Source organism: Ceratotherium simum, chromosome 37 (genome assembly GCF_057802395.1).
Source record: "Ceratotherium simum simum isolate JZ-2026a chromosome 37, ASM5780239v1, whole genome shotgun sequence".
Classification (NCBI taxonomy): domain Eukaryota; kingdom Metazoa; phylum Chordata; class Mammalia; order Perissodactyla; family Rhinocerotidae; genus Ceratotherium; species Ceratotherium simum.
Genome location: NC_141936.1, coordinates 10,495,089 through 10,516,163, shown reverse-complemented (window position 1 = coordinate 10,516,163; position 21,075 = coordinate 10,495,089). Strand labels below are relative to the sequence as shown.

At 37.8% G+C, this 21,075-nt stretch overlaps 1 protein-coding gene across 4 annotated transcripts in view; it reads left to right on the top strand.

Moving 5' to 3' along the window:
• SP100 (SP100 nuclear body protein) overlaps positions 1-21,075 on the top strand; it is a 91,955-nt gene that overhangs the window by 50,939 nt on the left and 19,941 nt on the right. For all 4 annotated transcript variants that reach the window (XM_087424711.1, XM_087424710.1, XM_087424709.1 and 1 more), the window contains 4 exons: positions 2,456-2,512; positions 3,486-3,539; positions 16,759-16,803; positions 20,594-20,665. In XM_087424711.1, coding sequence (XP_087280837.1) covers positions 2,456-2,512; positions 3,486-3,539; positions 16,759-16,803; positions 20,594-20,665 — 228 coding nt within the window. The remainder of the gene's footprint in view (positions 1-2,455; positions 2,513-3,485; positions 3,540-16,758; positions 16,804-20,593; positions 20,666-21,075) is intronic.

Sequence of the window (21,075 nt, the reverse complement as noted above, 5' to 3'; positions counted from 1 at the left end):
TTCAACAGGTTTGAGGGAGCCAAAAGAGAAAGAATAGCTGGGCTCCTGAATGGAGGGAGGTGACACTGAGTGGATAATGTAAGGAGAAAGAGTGGAGACGGTAGGCTGGGGTCTCCAAACGAAAACCTCTCTGAGTAAGTTTCAAGTTTTTCCAAGTGGACATGGAATCCAAATATCACCAGATTGGGGAGTTTAGTGGGGGAAGAGAGATGATTTTCAAGATAGCTCTCAGAAGTTGTACCAGAAACATGGTAATAAAGCCCATGACTGACTGATAGACCTGCAATGTAGAAAGCTCATGGGGAACTGGAAAATGTAATAGTGGTCAATAATGTGGTCAGTGTCAAAAGAGCAGGAATTTGGTGGTGCTGTAAGTAGTAATCTGTGAGATGAAGCTGAATATAGATCAAGAAAATATAGATAAAGACAAAGATTGTAATTGTAAAAAAGAAAAAAGGCAAAAGGTCAAGATAAGATTGAGAGAAACAGACTAGAAGGAAAGAAAAAACAGAAAGGGAAGTGACAGTAGAAAAAGGATTACTTCAATACTAAAACTAGATCCAGGAAGAGAAGCATAGGAAATAAATGGAGGGAGATACATACATGGGGTAATAAATGGAAAGGAGTAAAGAGGCACAAAGAGAACTATGTAGAGAAAGTTAAAAGATGGGAGAAAAATGGTAGAGAGAGGGGACAGTGTCAAAGGGGGAGAAGAGAGACACGGAGAAATTGTGGGATCTGAAATGAACGTAAGACGAAAGCAGCACTGGCACAATAAGTGGCTCACAATAGCAGTGAGTTTTCGGGGTAAGGTGTCCCCAGAAATCAAAGTGCCCCCTATAACTCACCTAGATTGCAAGAGACCTCACCCCAGGCATTTCATCCACTCTTATGCCTTCAATCACCATCCCAACCTAACGGTTCCTAAACATACATGTCCAGCCCAACCCTGTCTTCTAAGTGTCTAAACTCATCCATCCAAGTATTAGGAAGACCTGTCTCCGAGGTTCTGAAGATTCTGGCCTTCTCTATTTATGTAGCTCTCTCTCAAGACCTTCAAACTCAACACTTCCAAAACCGAGCACCTCATCTTTTCCCTTAAAACCAGCATCTGCTCCTCCAGTGCACTCTATCTCTAAAACACATGATCAGTTTACCCATTCTTTCAAGTTGAAATCCTCTGAGTCATCCATGACACTGCCATCTTCTCAATAGATATACCCCATCTGTCACTAACTCCATCAATTCTTCTCTTTAAATGTCTTCAATCCATTTATCTCCATTTCCATCCATATCTATATAACTTCTCATTTGAACTAGAGCTTTGGGTTCCTGTTTGTTCTTCTAACTTGTTCCCACCAAATGTATTCTGAGTGATTTAGTTAAATTGATCTTTCAAAAATACAAATATGTTCCTACTGCTTCCTACATAAAATCCAATATCCTTTAGGATTAAGTCAATTCTCCTTTGTGAGGTCTCCAAAGACACCTACCGAGGGACTCCTGCCTCTTTCTCCATCCTCATCATTGCCCCTCATTCTCTCACTCCATGTTCAGACATACTAAATTCCTTTTGATTACTTGCATTTGCTGAATCTAGACCTTTGCACATGCTTCTCCATCCATTTAGGACTCACTTCTTGGCCCCCTTCCTCCCTAATTTGGCTAACTCCTGCTTCCATGACACATCCTCTGGAAGAGGTTTCTCATCTCAAACTAGGCCAATTCTTCTTGCTTTATGCCCCACCAGAGTATCCTGTATGATTGGTATCCTAACACTCTTCTTATTTCAATATAGTCACTCATTTATGTGTCAATTCCCTGGTTGCTCATAAGATTGACGAGCACCGACTTTTCAGTAGTCTTGTGCCCTGCATTACTGTCAGCACTTGACACATAAAAGAAGCAAACTTGTTGAGTGAGTGAAAAAAGTTGTTCACTCTCTGTATTCCAACATTAAGAAATTTGTCTGGAAAAGTTAGTTTATTATAGTATTTATACAGAATATTTACAAAAATTATTTTAATAATTGGATTCTATATACACATATTGTATATACATATAAATGTAATAAATAATATTTCTAGAAAAGAGTAACATCACATAAAAGTATATACTAAAGTATGTAAAAGTCATCAATGAATGGATGAGAGAAGCATATAAAGAAAAAATAGAAAAACAAAAATACAGATTTGGGCAAAGAGAAAAGGATAAAAGAGAAAAAAATAGATTGAAAGGAAGGGACAGAGACAATGAAGAGCAAAAAAAGAGAAAGCGATTTCAGAGGTAGAGCCATCCTTTGATGTAGGAGTGGAGGAAAGGAGGATCATTGGATCCATTGGATCCATTGAAGGGAGAAGGCGCAAATGAAAATTCCTTACAAATCACAACTTAAGAGTAGTGCTACAAGAACTTGGAAATGAGAAGTGTTCCTGTGTCATGTGTTTTTCAAAAGGTGTGCCAAGAGGCCAAGAAGCAAGGACTGAAAATAGCCAAGCATCTGACATCATGGGTAAGGCCGCCCACGGATCTTAGGGTGGAGGTGGTTCAGCAGATACAACAGACCCTGGGTATGTCTGTGGTAGGTGATCAGGGTTCAAGAAGAACATCAGGAAGCTCGTCAACAGGGAGTAGGCCAGTTACGAAGGTGAGAGCCACAGGGCTCGGGCTGCAGGATGTCAGGAGTCTGAAATCAGAGTTCCTGTTTCCTGCTGCGCTTGACTCCGAGCACACTTTGACAAGGAATGGATGCGTCCAGTCCATGCCAGAATCCCACTTTCTGCATTTGTTTGATTTGATATTTTTGGCAACTGCAGGCAGACAAGAAATCATTATAAAGTCATGTTTAACAGAATGGGCCCTGTTGATTATACATGGATGTTGTAGTAGAAATACACTGGTAAAAACAGCAGTATCTCATTTACTGTATTGGCATATCAGTGCCAAAGTGTTGGATTTGTATAGTGCCTTCCACTTTGTCCATGTAACAAGAAATCCAAGTGTTCTTCTGCTGGTAGATAATAGTGTCACTTTGTCACTACCTTGGAAAGGCTTCAAAAGACAAATGGTCCTTAGGAAAAAAGATCTCTGATAACTATTCTTAAATTCAATGTGTAGTTTTGAAGGATGTCCTCCAGCATGTTATTGATTTATATAGTGGTTTCTTGTTAACTCTTGCAAATAAAATCTTACTTAATCTTCATAAAAAATCTAAAACCTGAACAGGGTAACTGTTGTTATCCTTGTTTCATAAATGAGGAAACTGATGTACATAAGTAAAAAAGAGCTTTTTCAAAGTCTCGGAGAAATAAAGCAAGACCTTAGATATCACTGTAGTACCTGTCTGGTTCCTTTAGAAACAAGACAGGGAAACGATACACAGAACATCATTATAAATTCAAGCCTTCCGCAATGTGAATTGTCGTAAGATTTGTAACCTTTATTTATAAATTGCAGTTCTCTGACCACCACCTGTTACTTTCTAGATACCATGGATATTGGAAACAATTCTACTTTGGGGAAACACAGTGAGGAAAGAAGTAAGAGTGAATAAGAATTTACTTGATTTTTATGTTACAATTGAGCTATCTTTTAATGCTGTAGTTTACTATTATTTTCTATACCTTTCATACGACAAAAAAATGAATGCCTTTTAAAGTAACTATTTTTTTCAAAATGTTCATATCATCCTGTTGCTTTTTATTCTGATTTTAAAACATATGTTTCTTATCAACACTGGTGTATATCTTTCCAGAATTTTTCTGTGCATGTATTTATACATTTTGGAATATGTTTTTATTTATCTAAATAGGGTAATATATAGAATTACCCTATTTATATCTATATTCTACATATATTTCAAAAAGTATATATACTTTTCCTTTTCTTGCTTTCTAAAATTAGTACATCATCCTAGAGAATGAAGACATTTAATGTTTTTAATTGAACTACAAAAAGTATTTAAGGGCTGCTTTCACATGGCACTGTTTTCATTTTTAGTGTGATTGAGCGTTTTTAATTTGTGATCTGTTTTTCTTCTTCATAGAATCCTCTGTCATAGAATGCTATGTCAATGTTTTCTGTTGTGGTAATCGTCTTTTTCTTACTGTGCTGAATGAATATAGAAATCCTTATATGATACATATATTAAATCTTGGTCATACATGTTGCTAATATGTTGCCCCATTCGTTGTTTTTCCTTTAGGTTTATTGATAGAATCTTTTGTCCTAGAGAAGTTATAAGTTTTCAGGTAGTCAAATTTGTCAGCTTTTTTCTCTCTGGTTCTTGGGTTTCCTATCATATCTACAGCAGCCGTTTCTAACTGAAGATTTTAAAAAATATTTTTCTGTGTTTGATTCTAGGCCATTTGAAGTACCTGATCATTTTTAATGTTTACATCTATAATCCCGTGGGTTTTACCTCTTTGTGTGTATGTTAGGTGGAAGTTTAAAAAATATTCCCTACACTATTACATTGCGATTTGAATCACCACTTTGATCACAGGGTGTCTTTACCTGTCTGTATACTAGTTTTTCTTTTGCAATCGAAGGAGCTACAGAATAGAAAGTGGAGCTCAGAGGTAGCACCGTCCTGATGATTCACTGGGGGTGGATTTTAGAATCTGCTCAAGAAGATTCCCCCACCTCCTTCCCAAGTTCATTGGAACCTCTGATTAGAAATGCATTGAGTTTGCAGATTAATTTGAGGAGAACAGAAACTTTGACCCATTTATTCACACCTCATTGAATGTTCTTCCACTAAGAATTTTCTTACACTCTTTTTAAGAAGTTTTATATGTTATGCAAATTTGTTTGTTACTATGAATATCTTTTTCCCCCCATTATATAATAGCTGGAGTGAATTTAAACGAGATAAGACTCTCAAAATCTTTATTTAAATAGGAAATCGGTGGTCATTTTATTACCTCCTTGCATGTGAGGAAATTAGAATGCCAAGGATCTATTTCTGATTTTACATAAAAGTCTTACAAGCATTTGTACTGTTTAGAGCCCCAGATATCACTTAAAATATTATGGCCAGGCCCAAAAATTATCAAGACAATCGATCAGAATTAAAGTTTCTTTGGCAGTTGGTTTCAGAAGAAGTGGAAATAATTTCTAATTTGGGGGCGTATTACAAGACCCCTTCAAATAACTCTTCCAAGGACAAATTTATATTAACAGAGAAGAGAACAAATTGGTAATGGTTATGAATAGACATGTCTCCATATTTTACAAGAGAATAAGGCTTCTCTTCTTATGAAATTTCTCAGTTTAACACTTTGTCAATTCAGATTTTTTACATTAGTTTTATGGCATAGAATGGTCTCTCTCCTTCCACAGCTGTGAGATGAGGGGATTTTCCTTCCATCTCTTTCTGTAATTCTTTGTTAGCTACGAAGATTTACATTTTTAAAATGTGGTCTTTGGAATTTCTCTATTTAGCCTTATAAGAAACACAGACCCGTAGTGTTCAGTTTTGTTGGTAGAACCAGAGAAGGGCCTGAAAAGGATTCTACCTAAAAGCAGTAAAATAGGATGTGTATAGATTTTTCCCTACAGCCTCCCATCTTGTTACTTAAATCTGAATCAGCTTGCAACCCCCTATCTTTCTATTTTCAGATTTCCTTTCTTGTCTTCACCTAAATACATCATGTGAATGATTTGCTCAGTATTTAGGTAAAGATGCTTATGATATTATTTTAAAGACTACATCTTACATAATATTTTATAAACATTACTATTTATAGGCTATTTATAGGCTAATTATTATTCACAGAATCATCGAAATACTTTCTACATTTTTTCCTTTCATCTCCAAATACTGATGACCGTTCTTTATACACTTTCCATTTACCAGATCTCATCCTTATGGATCTCATCACACTTCCCTTTGCACTGCTGCACTTACCCATTTCACACCCCAGCCCTTCCACAACTTCTTCCTTGTAAATCAGACCACATCTATACTAACGACTACTCGAACTCAGTCTTCCTTCAAGGTGCTCGCTTCAGGTGAAGATATATAAACAGACTTCAAAACCGCCCTTCATTACTGGAGCAGCATGGGGCATTTGGCAGAATGGGAGGAAGAGCCAGATTTGGGGGGAATAGGAGTGTGGATGGCTTCAGTAGAGAGGCTAAGATTTTGAAAGACTTTGGCCAAGCTTGTGCTCATGCTAAAGACTGGGTAGAATCTTGTTGGCTGGAGATGAAGTCCCCATAGCTCAGCCTATAAGACATGGAAGGACAATTCACAGTGACCCCTACTTCCACAGACTAAGGCAGTGAACTCAGAACTTCCTTTATTTTTTTAAGCTCTAAGTTTCACCCAGAGGCAGAGTCAAGGGTCTCATTTGCAACATAGCCCAGTGTACAGTCGCAACACTGGTTCCCAGTGGCACATGTGCTTGTTGACACAGCCCCACAATGTAGCAACCTTGGGAGCTAAATGCAAGGTGGGAACCTCCATATTTTCCCACCATGATAAACCAGAGAAGGACTAATTCTGCAAGGTTAGACCAGTGTCCTACCCCAAATACTTACAGTGTTTTCCTCCTCCAGCTGCCCTTGCCCCAGGGCAGAGGTACTAGCCCCACAGGAATTCCTTCCTGCTGCTGAGGGGCAGGTGAGAAGAGACTCTGCAATAGAAATAGTAAAGCCTTTGCGTATTGATGCATCCGAGAATGTGTTGGATGGGTAATTTAAATGAATAAATTAATTTTATCAGTTTGTGAAAATTTTAATCCAAATATATGACTGTAAAAAATATATACCTAAAGCAAAAAAAAAGAACATTAAAATAAAGAGAGGGATAAAGAAATGTCAGGAAACCACAAATTAGAAGATTGGTGCTTTTTCGTTGTTGGTTGTTTGTCATAGAGGGTAACTTAGTAATCAACGTTATTGGCTAATGGGGGTTCTCTGTAGATCTCATTACGGGGGTGAGGCTGCCTCTAGGCCGCATGCTCTCAGGAGGACTGTACAGATTGACCATAGATGAGTGGCCTTGCTAGCCTCACAGGTGAAGCAGAGGTAGGCAACAGAAGTGGAGAGTAGGACCATAGATGAGTGGCCTTGCTAGCCTCACAGGTGAAGCAGAGGTAGGCAACAGAAGTGGAGAGTAGTGGTGGAAGGGGAGGCAGACTTCTTCCCAGGAGCCTGGGGCCTTAGACCCAAAGGGATCTGTCCATCACAAGCTGATTTCTCCAGTCAAGAGAATCAAGCTGGTGTGGCTTGTCTGAGGGTGGCCTGCAGTGATCACCACCTGATCATGGGCTTTCTGACTGGGAGGTTTTTGGCTGCCCCCTGCCTCCTAACACCTGGCAGGCCTTGGCATCACCGTGATCAGGTGAGTAAGCTGGGAGAACCTGGTCCCCTTCAGGCCATGTGGAGAGATGCACTCTCTTCTCTTGTCTTCTAGGACACTTCATTCTCCTACTTGCTAATAGCTCCTTCCTGGTCATTTGTTGGTGGTGTTGTTGGTAGTATTGATAGTGGTTAGAGGTGGTAGACCCTTCTTGGCTTCCTGATATCTCCAGGTTGCTAAGTACACCAGGGTTTAGACCTGAGTGCTTTCCTCATCTCCAACTATACTCCCTCCCTAGGTATTTCACCAGTCTGGTAGCTGTAAATTCCATCAATATGTTAATGACTACCAATTATATTTCTCCTCCTCTGATCCCTCTCTCAAACTGCCAAATCATAAATTCAACTTCTTACTCCAAAATTCCACTTGTATTCTATTGGTGTCTCAAATTTGACATGCCAAACAGATTTCTTTATTTCACTTCCAAACCGTTCTCCATCACCAGTCATCCTCATCTCAGTAAATGGCACTGTATCTAGTCAGTTGCTTGAGCCAAAAATGTAGGAGACATGCTTGATTCCTCCCTATTCCTAACCTTCCCACATTCATTCATCATCAGGTTTCAAAACTATGTATTAAATGTGTCCATTCTTTGTCTCCCCTGCCACTACCCAGTTCAAGCCCCATTATCTTGCATTTGGATTACGACAGAGTCCTCCTAACTGGTCTCTCTGCTTCCATTCTTGCCCACTTATAATTCATTCTCCATTCAATAGTCTGCCACCCAATTGCTTACACCTTTTGAATGATTCCCAGTTGAACCTAGACAAAAGCCTAAACTCCTTACCATGCCTACAAAGCATTACATAGGCTACCCCTTGATCACCTCTTAAATCTCATCTCCTAGCATTCTTTCTTTCACAGACTACTCTGGCCTCTTTGAACAAACTGAGCAAGTTTCTGCCTCAGGAAATTTGCAGATGATGTTGATACTACATAAAATACTTTTACCCTCCACTCTTCCTCAGAGAGGCCTTCCTTAATCTCCATTTCTTACATATCCCCTCTAGCCTCTTTTACATCACTCTCTGACCTGTCTTTTCACCTGATTTATCATGTTTTTTATGTACAGAAGATTTTATCTTTTTTTTTTAGGAAGATTGGCCCTGAGCTAACATCTGTTGCCAATCTTCTTCTTTTTTTTTTTTCTTTTTTCTCCCCAAAGCCCCAGTACATAGTTGTATATCCTAACTGTAGGTCCTTCTAGTTCTTCTATGTGGGAGACCGCCTCAGCATGGCTTGATGAGTGGATCAGAACTGGTGAACCCCGCGCCGCCGAAGCAGAACGTGCAAACTTAACTGCTGTACCACCGGGCCGGCCCTAGAAGATTTTATCTTTGTGTAATCTAATTAGTCTATATTATCCTTTATGATTATGCTTCTCTATCTTATTTAAGAAATTTTGACCCAACTTGAGGCTACCTTTCAGGTTATCTTTTCATATCTTTTCTATTTTATGGGACATCTTGCCCAATGGAGAACAAGATCCAGTGAATCCTTTTCTAGGATGAATAGTTTGAGGATCATTTTTTATAGCTCCTCAAAGGATCCCCAGCAGGATCAGGAACCAGTTGACCACAGGGGCAACCGACTCAGTTGGCTTTCTCTCCTACTCTTTCCTTCTTCCCAGTTCCCCTTTGCTGAACCTTGAGATAGTTTCACAAATAAACTTACTGAACACAAACCCTCATCTCAACATCTGCTTCTGGGAATACCAGGCTAATACACTCTTAGCTCTTTTCTCCTTCAGATCTTTACTCCTTTTGGAATTGATTTTTTTTTTTTCAGTATGTTATCAGGTAGGGGTCTAATTTTTTTCCAACATGGGTAACCAATTGTCACAGCTTCGCCAATAATGTATAATGTCACATATGGCATGAGTCAAGTTGCCATATATATGGATTTGTTTCTGGGCTTTCTAGTCTGATCCATTGCTCTATCTATTCTACATCAATACATAGCATACCTTATTAAGTATTATAACTTTATAATATCTTGATATCTGGTAGAGCAAGTTTCTCTCAACTTTTTTTCTTTTTCAAAATTGTCTTGGCTATTACAGTCATTTTCTCTTTCATATAAATTTTTGTGTTTATGTGTGTGAGGAAGATTAGCCCCGAGCTAACATCTGTTGCCAATCCTCCTCTTTTTGCTGAGGAAGATTGGCCCTGGGCTAACATCTGTGCCCATCTTCCTCTACTTTATATGGGATGCCACCACAGCATGGCTTGATAAGCGGTGCGTCAGTGCGCACCCAGGATCCAAACCTGCGAACCCGGGCCGCCAAAGCGGAACACGCGCACTTAACTGCTTGCGCCACCGGGCAGGCCCCCATATAAATTTTGGTATCATCTTGTCAAGTTCCCTAGAAAACTCTGTTGAATTTGTATTGAAATTGCATAGAATGAATTTGGAAAGAAGTGACATCTCTAAAATATTGAGTCTTCCAATTCATGAACATGATATCTCACTACTTATTTATTCTCTTTTCTTTTTAGATTCTTCATTCATTTACCCAACAAATATTTATTGTCAAAGCTACTCAATAGGAATAAGGAAGTGAACAAAATCTTATTGAACTTACATTCTAAAGGGGGATATAGACAATACACAAATAAGTATATAAAATAAAGAGTAATGGAGATACAGAGTAACAGAAACATTCCATCTTACAGGTGGTGTCCAAGGAAAGCCTCATTGACAAATTGACATATAAGTAGATATCCGAATGAGATGATGAACTAAGAGCCATAGAGCTAAGACTGAGAAGACCTTAGTGCAAAGGCCAAGACAGAAAGTGCGTGGTCTTTTGGGGAATGGCATGGAGACCACTGGCTGCGAAAGTAGAGAGGATGGAGTGGGAAGTGATTGGTCAGGATCATGTAGATCTCGTAGGTCTTGGTAAAGACTTTAGATTCTTGTCTTAGTAAAAGGAGAAGACATTGGAAAGTTGTGAGCTGAGGAATGATATGACCTGAATTATGTTTTTAGAGGATTGCTCTGTAGTCCGCACAGAGAATAGACTTTAGGAGGGTAGAGGATGAGAGATCGGTAAGGAGGCTATTGTAGTGGTTGGAGAAAGGATGACGGGGGATTGCACTAGCTGGTGGCAGTGGATGGGTGGATTCTGAAAACACACACACACACATATATAACACTCCAACGTATATAAATACGTACATTTTATTTGTAAATATATAATTCTATATTACATATAAATATTTATATAATGTAGAAATATGTTTATGTAGATAAATATAATACATAAATATAAAGATGTTGCATATAAATATATAAAATATATTAAAATATAAATTACACATAAATAAGTATATTGTATAAAATATTTATATTTAATACATAAATATATATTTATATATTATAAATGTAATATATATAATAAATATAAATATATCTATATATAAAACTCCAACATGTTTCTGGCCATCTAGAAGGCACACACGTGTCTAGGGAAGTACACATACCCAAGGCTGTGCACACACTCAGGAAAGACCTAAGAAAGCCTGGAGCTCTCACCTCTGGCTAACCTTGAGGTTCTGTGCAAGCAGGAAGTGAGGGCTAAGGTAGAGTCATAAACGGCCTAGCTGTGTGTCGAAGGCAAGCATCAACACAGGCATAGAGCCCTTTGGCAAAGACTGGGAGACTTATCAGTTCTAGATACTTAAGGAAATCTCTTTCCAGTTGTTAGCTGACCACTAAACTAACTGAGCAGAGACTATAGTGGCCATGTGGCAAAAAATACAGACTTTACAGAATTAGTTCAGAAAAAAGCAATAAATAAACAATAAAAACCAACAGTAACAATAAATAGCAATAACAACAAACTTTGGGGAGAGAGGAGTATCTGATTTCCAAAGTTACTACATTGTATTACTTAAAATGTCAGGTTTTTTAAAAAAATTATTTGATGTTCAAAGAAACAACAAAGTATGGCCTGTATTCAGGAAAAATAGAAACTACTCCTAAGGAAGACCAGACACTGAAATTACTAGACAAAGATTTTATTGATTGATTGATTGAAGTATAATTGACATATAATGTCCTATTAGTTTTGAGTGTACATCATAGTGATTCAATATTTAAATATATTACAAAATGATCACCACAATAAGTCTAGTTACCATGTGTCACCATACAAAGTTATTACAATATTATTGACTATATCCCCTATGCAGTACATTATATCCCCATGACTGACTGACTTAATAGCTAGAAGTTTATACTTCTTAATCCTCTTCACCTATTTTGCCCACCCCCCAACCCCTCCCCACCTCTGGTAACCAATTTATTTCCTGTATCTATGAATCTGTGTCTGTTTAGTCTTTGTTTGTTTGTTGTTTGTTTGTTTTGTTTTTTAGATTTCACATTTAAGTGAAAACATATGGTATTTAACTTTGATTTATTTCACTTAGCATAATACCCTCCATACATGTGGTCACAAATGGCAAGATTTCATTCTTTTTTATGGCTGAGTAATATTCCATTGTGTGCATATGTGTGTGTGTGTATATATATATATATATATATACACACACCACATCTTCTTTATTCATTCATCTATTGATGGGCACTTAGGTTGCTTCCATATCTTGGCTATTGTAAATAATGCTGCAACGAATGTAGGGGTGCACATATCTCTTCAAATTAGTTCTTTTGTTTTCTTTGGATAAATACCCAGAAGTGGAATTACAGCTAACATCATACTCAATGGCAACAAGCTGAAAGCTTTTCTTCTAAGATCAGGAACAAGACAAGAATGCCCACTCTTGCCACTTTTATTCAACATAGTATTACAAGTTCTAGCCACAGCCATTAAGCAAGAAAAAGAAATAAAAGTCATTGAAATTGGAAAGGAAGAAGTAAAACTGTCCCTATGTGTAGGTGACATGATGCTATATATAGAAAACCCTAAAGACTCCATCAAAAAACTATTAAAACTAATAAATGAATTCAGTTGTAGGATACAAAATTAATATACAGAAACCAGTTGCATTTCTATACACTAATATGAGCTATCAGAAAGAGAAATTAAGAAGACAATCCCATTTACAATTGATCAAAAAGACTAAAGTACCTGGGAATAAATTTAACCAAAGAGCTAAATGAACTGTACTCTGAAAACTGTAAGACACTGATGAAAGAAATTGAAGATGACACAAATAAATGGAAAGATATATCATGCTCATGGATTGGAAGAATTAATATATCTAAAATGTCCATACTACCTAAAGCAATCTACAGATTCAATGCAATCTCCTTCAAAATACCAATGGCATTTTTCACAGAACTAGAACAAAGAATCCTAAAATTTGTATGGAACCACAAAAGACCCTCAATAGACAAAACAATCTTGAGAAAGAACAAAGCTGGAAGCATCATGCTCCCTGACTTCAAACTATACTACAAAGCAATAGTAATGAAAACAGTATGGTCTTGGCACAAAAATAGACACATAGATCAATGTAATAGAATAGAGATCCCAGAAATAAATCCATACATATATGGTCAATTAATCTATGACAAAGGAGGCAAGAATATACAGTGGGGAAAAGACATCTCTTCAATAAATGGTGTTGAGAAAACTGGACAGCTACATGCAAAATAATGAAACTGGACCACTATCTTACACCATATAAAAAAGTAAATTCAAAATGAATTAAAGACTTGAATGTAAGACCTGAAACCATAAAATGCCTAGAAGACAGCTCTTTGACATCGGTCTTAAACAAAGGCTTTAGATCAGCTATTTTAAATATATTCAATAAACTAATGTAAGCCATGTGAAAAAAGTAAGAAAATGATTTCTCACCAAATAGCAAATATCAATAAAGAGATAGAAATTATAAAAAAAGAATCAAATAGAAATTCTGAGATTGAAAAGTACAATAACTGAAATAAAAAACAATGAAAAAACAGTGTGTGAATTCTGAAAATACATTGTGTGTGTGTATTCATATATACACATATATACACGTATACAGCTGATTCTCATTATTCATGGTAGATATGTGCTATAAAGTCACCCAAACACTGAATTAGCTAATATTGGACCATTGCTGCTAAAGGGAATAGAGGGTTGGGTTCCTGTGAGCCTCTGTTCACAACATTTTTTGTCAACTGATAAATACATACCTATGTTTTATGAGTGTTGATGTTTAAAGATACCTTATCTAATATACATGTTGATTCATTAATGTTGAACTCACAGCCAGTAGTATTATAACTCATACCTGAATGAAACTTATCTAACACACACTTTTCTCCACAAGACACATCACATAAGCCTTTTTGTGATTAGAACACTAGAAAGAACTTCCGCACTACACTTGGGGGCAATTTTAAACAGCAAAATCGCATATGAAAAGAAAAAAGAAGCAAAAAACATGGCACTACATAGATCACGAAAGGACACTTGTTTACAGAATGAGAGCTGAAACATGGAGGCAGAGCATGGCCTGGGTCAACCTCAGCTGGGAACATGTGCGTCCAGCGACTCAAATTTTTCACTGCTCTGCACCTGTCTGTGAATGACCATGAGAGTGCCATAAGTGTTGATTTGGGGATTGGAAATAACTTTTAGCAAGTTGGTGAATTCACAAATGTGGAATCCATGAATAATGAAGATTGGCTGTATATATATATTTTTTTCATTCTTTCTAAAATTAGTGTTTTTTTAATTAGATAATACATAGGCTCTCATGGGCAATATTTTTGTTATTGTTATCTGCTAGATAGCCTTCGGTTGGATTTATTTTTCCTCTTTGACCCAAGCGTTGTTTAAGAGAGGGTGGGAAAAAATGTATATTCTCTATTTTCTGGGTATGGAGCTGAATATGTATCGATCATATCAACCTTGTTAAATGTATTATTTGAGTCTTTCATAGCCTACTCATTTTGTCCCCTTGATCTCTCATGGACAGAGGGAGGTAAAAAAAAGTTGGCTACTAGTAGGATGTTTCTACCTATTTCTCATTGTATCTCCTGTAATTTCTACTTGCTTAAAACTTTTTGGCCTGAATTACGCTTACTTTTGCTAGTCAGATCATGACTCCCTGGTTTCTTTTGCTCATGTATGCTGAACATACCTTTGCCTATACGTTTATGTTCCACATATTTTAATATGTTTTTACGAGTCCCTAATATGATTGAAAGTTGGAGTTTACTTTGTAATTCATTCGCAAAAGCTCTTATTTAAATAAATAAGCCCATTTACTTTTTTGTGTGTGTGAGGATCAGCCCTGAGCTAACATCTGTTGCCAATCCTCCTCTTTTTGCTGAGGAAGATTGGCCCTGGGCTAAAGTCCGTGCCCATCTTCCTCTACTTTATATGGGATGCCTGCCACAGCACAGCTTGATAAGAGGTGTGTAGGTCCATTCCCGGGGTTCCGAAACTCTGAACCCCGGGCCACTGAAGCAGAGTGTGCGAACTTAACCTCTAGGCCACCAGCCAGCCCCAGCCCATTTACTTTTATTGATAGGATGAAAATGTTTGATCTTTCTTCTGTCATATGAATTTATATTATATATTCTAGTGTCTTGGATATTAAAAATTTCAACTCTGCATTCTCTCTTCTATGCATTTATGTGCACATGTATACTTCTGATCCTTAAAGGTTTGCATTTTTGTTCCAGTGGTTACAGCTGGGCACATGGCTACCTAGCTGAGATTAAACCTCTCAACCTTCCCTGCAGCTAGCCCTGGCCACGTGACTAAGTTCTGTCCAATGGTGTCTGAGTAGAAGAAATCTGAGCCACTTCTGGGTCTTTCCCTTAAAAGAAATGAAAGGTTAAGCCCCTGCCCATTTCCCATATTTTCATTGGTTAGGAGTATATATTTTTGATATTTAAGAAGATTAGTATTTTTGTTCTAGTGATTACTCTTAGAATTACCTTTACATGACACCTTTGGTCCTCTCTTTTAGACAGTACTCAATTTCCCACCTGAAGGATTTATAAAATCAACATGTGTCCTGTTCCTCTGTCCAGTCTCTTTCCTCTCTAGCCCAATTTAGGCCATGATGTTCCCTTTATGTTTACCTCTCAGGTATTAAACGTGCTTTATGTTTACTCCTTGATTTTTCCAAATAACACCCTTTGACTCCTGGCTATAAAACAGACAATAACCTTACTCTGTTTTCCCCTTCCTCCCACTTTTTTTTTTTTTTTTTTTTGCTATTATACTATTTCTATATTTCCAGGGCACATCTGTTTATCATTCTGGTCTGTCACCTCACTCCCCACTTTTATTTTAATCCCTTTGCCAAAATTTTCCAATCCTGTCTTGGTTTGCTTAAGTGGATCCTCCAGTAGTTTTCTCAATAAGGATTCGTGCAAACAATATTTCCAGAATTTTTCTATTCAAAAGTATTTTTTTGTTATTTATATATGAGAAATAGTTTGCTCACTCTTTACTCACTCTTTATTTCTAGAAGTAATTTGTAGATTTTCTTCCACTTTTCTGTGGCAGTAAATGTTGCTGTGGAAAATTCTATAGCCGATAATATATCCCTCCCTTGAAAATGACTTTTTGCCTAGTCTGACTGTTCAATTATTTCTTTAGCTTTAAAATCCAGTAAATTTGCTGGAATATATTTCAGGGTTGACTGTTTGAAGTCAATTTTCGCTGCCTCAGGGTGAAAATATATGAACATAATATATGTACATAATTTTTTGTTATAATTTCAGAAACTTTTTTCTTGAATTAATCTCGAAGTATTTCTTCCATTATTTTGATTTTCTTCTTAGAGAACTCCAATGATTTGTCCACTGTCTTCCATTGATTATTTTCTCTCCAATCTTTCTTAATTGTTCTTAAACTTTTTTTCCTTTTCTACTTTCTATAATCAATTCCTTCACTTTAATTTCTGAAAGGTCTAATCTCTTTTATTCTCCTTCTAAACTTGTCTTCATTTCTCTGATGGGCTTTTTTTCTTTTACTTCTTTCTTATGTTCTGGCTGTTATAAACATGGATGATAGCTTTAGCTTTTCATGGCAAGGCTCTAAATTCCAGGACATGCACTGGACTGGTGATTCCTGACATCTACTGTTGCTTGATCCCTATGACCCTCCCTCTCTTCTGCTATCAGCTTCTGCCTGATTTCAACTGCTTTTTACATTTCCTTTATTGTGAATGAGAACACCTCATGTGAATATGTAAAAGAATAATGTAAATGCCTGGTCCTGTGTAAATGTTTTTATTGCTTTTATTGTTTTCAGTGTAACCAAGATGGTATTTTGGTAGCTACAGAGTTAGCCCCACAAATGTGGAATGAAGACTTAAAAATAAAATACTTGAAGGTTACTTACATGCAAAGCTTATAAATCTCTGTTCAAAATTCTAAAGGATTCTTTTCTTTTCTATTTGAAGGAGAAAAAAGAAGTTGTATGTATAAGATAAAGAGTCTCCAAAAAGGTAAGAATAAATGTGAGGATTCACACCTGTGATCTTACTGCAGCCCTGATCTTCCTGCCAGCCCCCATCTTTGCTGAAGCCCAGAAATCTCCTATGGGCTTCATCACTAATGGATTATTTAGAGTACAGGCTGAGTCATTGTAACACAGAGACCTCAAAATACAGTGGCTTAAATCTCATAATTTGTTTCTCTTTCATCAAACAATCCAGAAGTGGTAGGAAGAACCTGCCTTCCTCAACACACAGTTTCTCTCTCCGGGTCCAAGAAAGCTGATCTGGTTGCCATAGTCTCCCAGCCAGAGGGAATGGGAGAAATGGACAGGGAAATCACCCATCTATTTCTTTTAATGGAAAGACCCAGAGTCTTCTGCTCATATCCCATTGGCCAAAACTTAGTCACATGGCCAGAGCTAGGTGCAAGTGAGGCTGAGAAATATAATCTTTAGTCAGGCTTCCCTGGGTCCAGCTGTAATTCTATTCTTACAGAAGAAAGAATGATTATGGGTGACAAATAGCAATCTGCCTACTTGCCCTCCACGTTTTTGTGCAAAGTCACTGATTTCCTCAAATAAGGAGGAAAATTCATACTCTCTGTTGGCCTTTGTCAAGAAAAGATGCTGGAACCTGGATGCACACAGAGCTATGTGGACAGAGACAAGTCTGCCTTGAGTGGGAAATGAGGGACCAGGAGAAAACATTGGAAAGGTTTGTTGTAACTAATGAACACAGCCCTCAACAGAACAAGGAGAAACAGACACAGGGAACTTGAATCAATTAAGCAGAAGACAGAGCCCTGGTACCACAACAGATCTTGGGAAACACAGTTGTTTAAACCAAACTCAATCAAAGCAGACACCACACTGTTTGTGCAGTAGAGGATGAAAAAAATGAGTAATGCTCCATTTTCTGCATTGGGTTCTGCAATTTTTCATTTCTATTGCATTTCTTCTTTTCTTCCTCTTCTTTATCTTTCTTCTTTTTCCCTTCCCTTTCTCATTCTACCTGTTTCTCTTGTAGACTTTATTTCTTTTGTTCATTCTTTAATGTCGTATTTTATAAAATACTGCTACTAATTGGGCTGGCCCAGTGGCGTAGTGGTTAAGTTTGCGTGCTCTGCTTTGGCGGCCTGGGGTTCACGGGTTCCGATCCCGGGCCCTGATCTAGGCATCGCTTATCCAGCCATGCTGTGGCGGAGTCCCACATGCAAAATAGAGGAAGATGGGCACAGATGTTAGCTCAGAGCTAATCTTCCTCAGCAAAAAGAGGAAGATTGGCAGCAGATGTTAGCTCAGGGACAATCTTCCTCACCAAAAAAAAAAAAAATACTGCTACTAATTTTATCTGGTACTATAGAGGTGACAGGGCTTTTTCCTCTAGAGTTAAAAAATATTTCGATACATTTTATTTCCTTTCCATTTCTTCTGATTATCTCTGTCACAAATTTATACATGTATATTTGCATAAATAATATAATAAAAATATAAACACATTTAAATATAAATACATTTATATATTTCTAGCATCTCTATCATTTTATCTCTATACTTATCTTTATCATCTTGTTTATTTCCCAGGTTATACTTAACTGGGTCTAAGATTTTTTTCCTCTGAGTTTTTGTGAAACCTCTCTACCTCACCTTCTTTATTAAAATAGTGGGAATTGGTAGTCTAACCACAAATCACATTTGTTCCTTCTCTTGCTTTCTTTTCAAATGTGTTCTCTCAAATAGTTCTTTTTCTGCCCCAGGATGAAGTTTCCGCCCCAGACCTGTGCTGGTCCCTTTCAGCAGCCATGATATTCTCATTAACTATTAAAAAGCCTGAGCTGATATAATATTAAAACAGGAAATAGGTAGTGAGGAAGTTGGTTGAGGCCAGCCTCTCCTCTCATCCATGCTTCCTCTCTAACCACACTAGGTATTTGTTGCTTTTAGCTAATTCAAATTTGGGGAGGACAGAGAGAGAAGGAAGTGGTAAGGAGTAATAGTGACCCTCTTATGATATATCCGTCATGTCTCCCAGATATGGGGGGGTGCATGAGCCATGTTTGTGAGTTCTTCAGAGACCCCCTCTTTAGACAGCTGAAGTTCCCTAATGTGGGAACTCCAACTGACTGCTTACCACTTCCCTCTTAGTTTCCCAGCTTCTAGAAACTCCACACTCCTGCTGGGGTCACCTTATGCGTCCAAATGATCCTTCTGGACAGAGTATCTCTCAAGAACTAACTGAACTCCTACCTTCCCCAGAGAGGCCCATGAGAATCAAGCCCCTTCAGGGTCCACCTGTCAGTGGTCATGTAGTCGGTTCCCAACGTAGTCACCCCGTCTAGACTTTCCAGGCTCAAGTCTTTAAAAAATGTCTCTATCTTCCTTAAACTGCTGGAGACACAGATCAATTACCTTGAAGCTGAACCTTCTCACTTGCCTGGAGGGGAGGGGAGCCCTTTACTCGATTTCTAGAACAAGTCTGCGGTTTCAATAGATAGTATTTGAACAGGAAACCCAAGAACAGCCACCCTACTTCCTGTGGGGTATTTGAGCAAAGAACAATTACAAAGAAAAGTCCAATAGCTCTATGTTATTAGCAGGTCTTAAGCCTAGAATCTCCCAGTAAGGAGAGCTCTGGTAAGCTGACCCAGACTACTTTTATACCTTTGACTCATTTGGCCTCAATAGGCTTTGATGAAAGGTGAATCCAACAGTAGCAGAGAAACACACAGAGGGCCAGAAAAAGAATATGTTTGTCTAAGATATCTGTGGCTGAACAAGCCCAAACCGTAGTCCAGCCATAGAATTGAAGAAAGGAAAAAAGAAAGAGAGAGAGAGGGATGGAGGGAGGGAAAAAGAGAGGGAGGGAGGACAGGAGGGAGGGAGGAAGGAAACAAGGGTGAGTGAACACTTCATGGCCCTGCCTTGGAAATCAACATGTTTGAACATAGCTCTCAGGAGATGTACTGAACATGCCTCACCATCTTTCCACCTGCAGCTCGTCACCTGCTGAATCTGAGAGCATATTCCCCTGAGACAGGGTTTTAATCAACCTTTCTTTGATATCTCTAACCCTAAGGCTTTCTAGGACTTGAACTTCTATTTCTACAAATTCCCTTTGGGCAATATTCTCTTGGTTAGTTTCTTAGATCCTAATTTTTTATCCAAACTCATGTCAACATGAGATTTTTGGTCATTTTCACCATATTTTCAGCCCAAAAGCCTTCATTCAGGGCTAAGGTGATGGCCAGTGTTTCAACTGTATAGCTCACCATCACATCTCTCCAGACAATCTAAATTCTTGCATTTCTGCCGTTGATTTCTGCCTCTTGACCAAAGGAAATCTGCATTGCTTCACTTAATTTTTAAATTTCTAGATACTTCAGTTTCCTCATTGGTAATGGGGATAGTAAAAGTCCCTATCTCTTAAACAAATTAGTAGATGTAAGTGTCTGGTGTTTGTATGTAGCATGTAATAAGCACTTAACAGCTGTTAGTTCTCATTGTTATTATTCTCACAGTGTTTCTTGAGATACAAGGACAGAGAATGTGTCTTAAATTCTTTTTTTTATTTATGTGGATATAGATGAATTTGGATTAATGTAAGGGTAAAGAAAATGAAATCTAGGATGAACCCAGGTTAACCATCAAAGGCTTGGTAAGTGCAAGGCTATGGGTTGTATGTTTTTCTTTCTGCATTAGGCTCTTGAAAAGTTATGGTAAAATGGAATTTTTGAAAAGCACTATTATATACAATGCAACTTTTCAGCAGCATCTGTTTACATATTTTTCTATTTTCTCAGTGAGAAAGAGAGGCAGACATAAAACCCAAACTCTGAGAAATGGAGCATCATGGAAAATAGGCAACCCAAAAGGTAAAAAGATACCTTTTCAATAACTAAACATCTAAATTCTCATGCTTTCTTCGGTGCCTATTTCCGTAATTGCTTTATGTAGCTGTACTGCCTGTTGATAAATATATCATATTTAGTCAATTTCCAAAACATGACAGGGAGAGAAAGTTCATAATATCACAAACAAGTAACTTGGTGATGAATCTGCAACCAGTACCCAGTACCCAGGGCCACTGCAGTGCTCCCTCTGCTGAACTGATAACTTCCAAGGCTGGAAATAGTCGTAGCCATAAAACAGTGTGTAACTCATGAGTGACTTAACAGTCCTTCCTCTTATCCCACCCCCTGAGGTAAGCATGTGGACTTGGGTCTGTTGCTTCACCTCTTCTGTAGTTTACTCCTCTGTAAAGTGAAGTAAACTGAGATTATAA